The sequence below is a fragment of the Echinococcus granulosus genome (assembly GCF_000524195.1).
Source record: "Echinococcus granulosus chromosome Unknown EG_S00224, whole genome shotgun sequence".
NCBI lineage: Eukaryota > Metazoa > Platyhelminthes > Cestoda > Cyclophyllidea > Taeniidae > Echinococcus > Echinococcus granulosus.
The window spans coordinates 3,830-8,862 of NW_020170604.1; the positions used below are offsets into that span (position 1 = coordinate 3,830).

The 5,033-nt window shown below is 42.3% G+C and overlaps 1 protein-coding gene across 1 annotated transcript; it reads left to right on the top strand. All coding sequences in view use genetic code 11, as the record gives it.

Annotated features, from left to right (window-relative positions):
- Nucleotides 1-1,026: 1,026 nt before the first annotated feature.
- On the top strand, nucleotides 1,027-2,768 carry EGR_10475 (hypothetical protein; the record flags this gene model as incomplete). Its single annotated transcript, XM_024499724.1, has 2 exons — nucleotides 1,027-1,099; nucleotides 2,626-2,768. 2 exons carry the CDS (start codon nucleotides 1,027-1,029, stop codon nucleotides 2,766-2,768), a joined length of 216 nt encoding a protein of 71 aa, XP_024345853.1.
- Nucleotides 2,769-5,033: the final 2,265 nt, after the last annotated feature.

Below are 5,033 nucleotides of genomic sequence, written 5' to 3' on the forward strand. Positions count from 1 at the left end.
CTTATGGACCAGCGGCAAATATCAATTGACAATTAAAGTCAAATTATGGAAAATTTCAGGTGCATAATTTTGACTTTTTAGAGTTAATTTTAATTTATTTAAACCGATTTCAAATTATCAGATGTCACAAAGCGCCGCATGGGATGAGTTAAACATCCTGACACCCTAACGACGAATTCCTTCCCACAATTATTACCCAATACAATGCATTCTTGAGTTGGGTTTGTCACAAGATAAATCGACTAACCTACATCCCAGTTGAATTTGCAGCAAATCGGTCCACAGCATAGCCATGTGATTGTCCATTCAAAAAAATGGAAATGCACACAAGTCATGCGAATTCTAATGGGACCACTGCATCCACATTAGACATCCAAGGAGATACGATATCACGCAACCACTAAATAAAGTTAAGGCAATATGCAGGCCTCTACAAATGGGGCAGTGGCCTGCAATTACAACTCAATCTACATATAGTGCACTGGGGACCAGTCTTTCCACCTCTTATTAGACCTAAATCTCTATGTAGTGCTGGGGTTGCAGTTGCGTATCTTCTCAGTTGCATGAAAATTTAATTCTTGGAATTGTTTTTTTACCCTTAGCTCTTTCTACAGGTCTAGGTGCTGTCCTCTATGGCTCAGTCCGCACGTTCACGTAGTCGTTCTACTACTAATAAGTTTTAAGTAGGCAAAAAAGACAAAGCATTCTGTAGGGCCTCAACTGTTGGGTGTTGGTGAGTGCTTCATAAACATGCATAGCACTCCTTTTTCCAAGTGCGCACGTCCGAATAACTTGTGCCTAGCATGCCATGACCCTTTATTTGACGGTTTTTAACTGATTGGCTAAAGGTCGACAAACGTGAATCGACTTACCCATACATCACGTACTCACCCTTTAGAATAGCTATCCATTCGATTCGATCAGTGAAAGCCTCTCCCGCTAGTTTTTCCAAGGCCTTCGATGGGATAAAAGGAGATAACTTTACCCCAACTCACCGATTTGTGGCCACCAAACCAGCACAGGCGAATGGTCAACTTCCGTCAAGTGGAAATAGCTGCATTGAGGACTTCAACGGTTCCAGCAGAAAGTTCGAATGGAAGTGAGGTGAAATCCCAATGCCAGTAATTATACAACGACTCGTGATGCAAAGAGTCATAACAATGCTTAGCGTTGTTAAACAAAAATCAGTAAAGTAGGCAGGTTAAATTAAATCTTGCTATGCCTTCCCTTTCCTTCAGTAGCCTCCATAATTGACATTTGCATCTGCCCGTTTGTTCACTCATTCTGTTCCCCCTCAGTCGGTCAGTTTGTTGCTGGAGATGGTGCAAGTGTCAAAACCCTCACTTCCTACTAAGATGAGCTGCAAAATCATTACAGCGACTACGAATTCTAGCTTTTTCCATTTGAAGTCACTTTGATTTATAGATGCAGTTCACTGTTTCCCCTCTCCCACTCTACACATCTGCCGAATCGAACTAACATGCTTAATGGGAGATTGCCATAATGCACAAACCGTGTTTCCTTGAATACACAGTTGAGGTGAGAGGTGGTTAATGAGTACGAATATTTTGATTGAACCGGTGTCATTTACCTCCAATAATGAATTGTACGCCGAACAAGCATAATCCTGATCACCGCACATCGTCCCTAATATTTACCAACCAACTGTCCCGATCTAATGAGACAGCTCGTTCCAAAGGAATAATGGTGAAATGACCATATGGTTCACCAGCAAGTTTTTGTTGTTGTTGGAGGAGGAGGAGGAGGGGGAAGAACAATTAATTCTTTCATCGGCTAGTTAGAGCGCTTGTGTCTTCATTCCGACTTCCGAAATTTTGTTCGAGGCAACGGGCACGTAATCTAACGTTGCTGTTGTGAGTGCCATTACATGCACTGCTGGCAGAGCACAGACATAATGCTCCAATTCGTGAATATGAAGTCTTGGCAGCTTCTGACGGGTGCTGTTTTAGGTGTAGATAGCGTAGGAGAGTGCATTCCAATTGACTTTGTGAGACAGATTAAAAAAGAATGGGAGGGACCCGTCCTTTACCTCTCCCCATTCCATCTTCCATCACAATACCACAGTGTCGCACGGCATTCCCTTGTTGAATTGCTGCTGAACACATTTTTTCCCACAGCTGCATTGATTGCAGCCTCAATCCAACCTTCTGTTCACAATTCCTCCAACATACAACACATCGTACAGCGATGTCACAATTGTCCAGTAATGAGATATCGTGAAATGGTGTTAAAATAAATTGGCAATGCCACCAAATGGTCTAATCTTGCACGATGGTGAATGGGAGAAGTACATCCTGGCAAGTAGCTAGTCATCCTATTTAGTCCATTGGGAAAGCGAGAGCAGCATTGCAACGTTTTCATTTTGCGCGATTTAACTTAGCATTTTGCCATTAGCTTGGGTTCTAAATAAATCCCGTAACGCTAATAGATTGTCAAACGCGATTGAGCATTTGAGAGCATGTATGTCAAGGGAGACTCTCGTAAAACATCCTCCGAAATGGCAACCGTGTAAGATGCAGTTGTCTTTACGAATCCCCTCAACAATACTAATCGCAATGCATGGAAATATTACATTGTTCGCAAATTATTTTTTTCACTAAACAGTTGCAGATTTATTTCTTATTATGGCTATAGTGAGAAAGTTGAAAAATGACAAATTGGACTGCTTTGGTAGTTGCAATTTCTATCACAATTTTCTATCACTTTGCTGTGCACTAGAAATCCTTAAACATATTCAACTTGCGTAAATGCACAATAGATGCATCCGTCAAAAGCAACACGTGAGGCAATCCTGATCCTGCCATTGCAGTGAAATGCCGCTCGATTTGAATCAATGATAGAAAGGCCTTAACTATGCACAGCACATGGAAACCCTCTGGCCCATCATTAGCACTTGATGCTGTGGACAGTCACTGACTCACAACATGGAGACCTCCATCAGACAGACTGGATGCCCATACGCACACACACACACAACACGAGTGTTTTGACTCAGTCGCCTTAGCCATTCAGGTCGTCTGTTCTCATACCTTCACCTTCTGAGTGTTTGCATTTCGGTCTAGTTAGTATGCAGACATGCATCACCACCACATAGAATCTGCAGATCACAAGTATTGGTAACCAGTTCAAAACAGTGGTAACCCAGTTTTTGTCACTCGCGTTTTGTTTCACATCAAGCTCAAAAGGTCAATGTTGAGCTTTCTTGGTCGCAATCACCGCAACAGTCCCCATTCTGATTGCGTGGACCTGACGCAGAAGCAAAGGCTGTGGCATCCGAACGCGCATCGACCTTTTCTTATGCTTCTCTTGGCCCGTCTTTCAGGCTCATGTCGCAGTTGCTCCTCTTGCTATCCAATTATGCGCTCCTACAGCTAATTAAAAAGGCTTGTGAAGGGTGTGTGGATGTTCAATGGTTAACGGACAAAACTGCAGCACTATTGTGACAAGGGTAGGTCCTAATTGTCATTCATCTGAGGTACCATCAGGTGACGTGCTTAATGAGGAATATTCCACTTGTCTGCACTCCGCCCAGAATGTTAAACTGTTTTCTTAGTTGAATAGTTTTGTAGAAATAGCGATTTCTTGGATTTAGCCTCCACCAATGCCCTCCACATTCTGACGACTTTCTTTGCCTTGTTATACATAATCACACAAGTAGTAACTGCCATTTATTTGCAAAAAGTTGTCGTGGAGCAAATACGTGTCTTTATTGGCGAATGGCATCAGAGCGTCTATGGATGACAGTGAAGGGTGTGTTTATTGGCTAAATGAGTGCGCAAGCTAGTAAGTGGTCAAGCGGAAGCTATAAATTCGGAGCAGTGATGCGTTTGATTGTCAACTTTCGGGAGTGGAGATTAGGAAAGGATTGATTCCTGCAGTTCAAATGCGCTGACTTGACCTTGATAGAACGGAATGATTCCATCCTCCACATGGACGTCAACACCATCAGCAGTATCAGTGACAACGAGCCAACCAAAAATTCACGCATTCTTTAACTGTCCTCATCTGTCATACCTCACTCATCGCAAACTCTCCTCTAATGCCTTTATACCCCAATTCAACACGCCTTCTTTTCTCCTCAATCCTACTTAACGGTGATATTTGAAAACTGCTTTCTCTCCGTATGCTGCGAAATCTTTTCACCCAGACGTTGCGCTGTAGAAAGCCATTACGCCATGGAAGAACATGGGAACAGTAAAAAAGCTATAGTACCTCCTTGAAGACTGTGATTTAACTGCTTTTGACAAAAGGATTCCCCATTTAAAGTAGTGAAATGAATTGGCGAGCCATTACTTGCTTGTCCATGGCTGTACCACTGAAATCAATAGGCGGACAGGCCCCTTGAGTGCCCTGTTTTCGGTGCTTGTGAAAGCATTTTGCACCTAAAACTAGCAACACCATCGAGCAAACAAACACATCTCCCCAGTTAGCTAGAGGGTTGACCATTTTTTCAGGAAGTGCCACAGAGCTCTATCTACCCAACTTTATCTCTCTCCTATGCCCACTTCTCGTACTTTTATCTCACTCAATCCATCCAGACTAAGTTATCGCAACACAAGGTTGGTGACTGATTGATTTTGCCTTTCATTGAAATAGGTGGCTATATTTACAGAAAGAGTGAGGGGATCAGGAGACTAGGGGATAATGACGATTCTATCGTGCCATGCGTTATACTTCACTTAGTCTCGCAAGTAAACAATTAACATGAAAACAACTAGGACAGCTTTTGAGCAAGGCAGCATCAAAATGTCATCCCTCCTAACAATAACTCATAGTGGCGATGGTGGATATTAGACCTGGTCAATAAAGTGATGTGATACTGTTCCAATGCCTTGAAAATGGAACGAAGTAGCCCTCAGCAAAATAAGTCACTTTGATTTCGTCACTTTTGTTTCGTCTTTGAAATAAATTGTTAGAATATCTTTTGACTACTGATAAGTGCACTAAGCTTCATAAAATTTTATTTCGTCCTTCTAGTCAATCCTTTGCAGTGAAGAGTAAAAGGGCCTAGT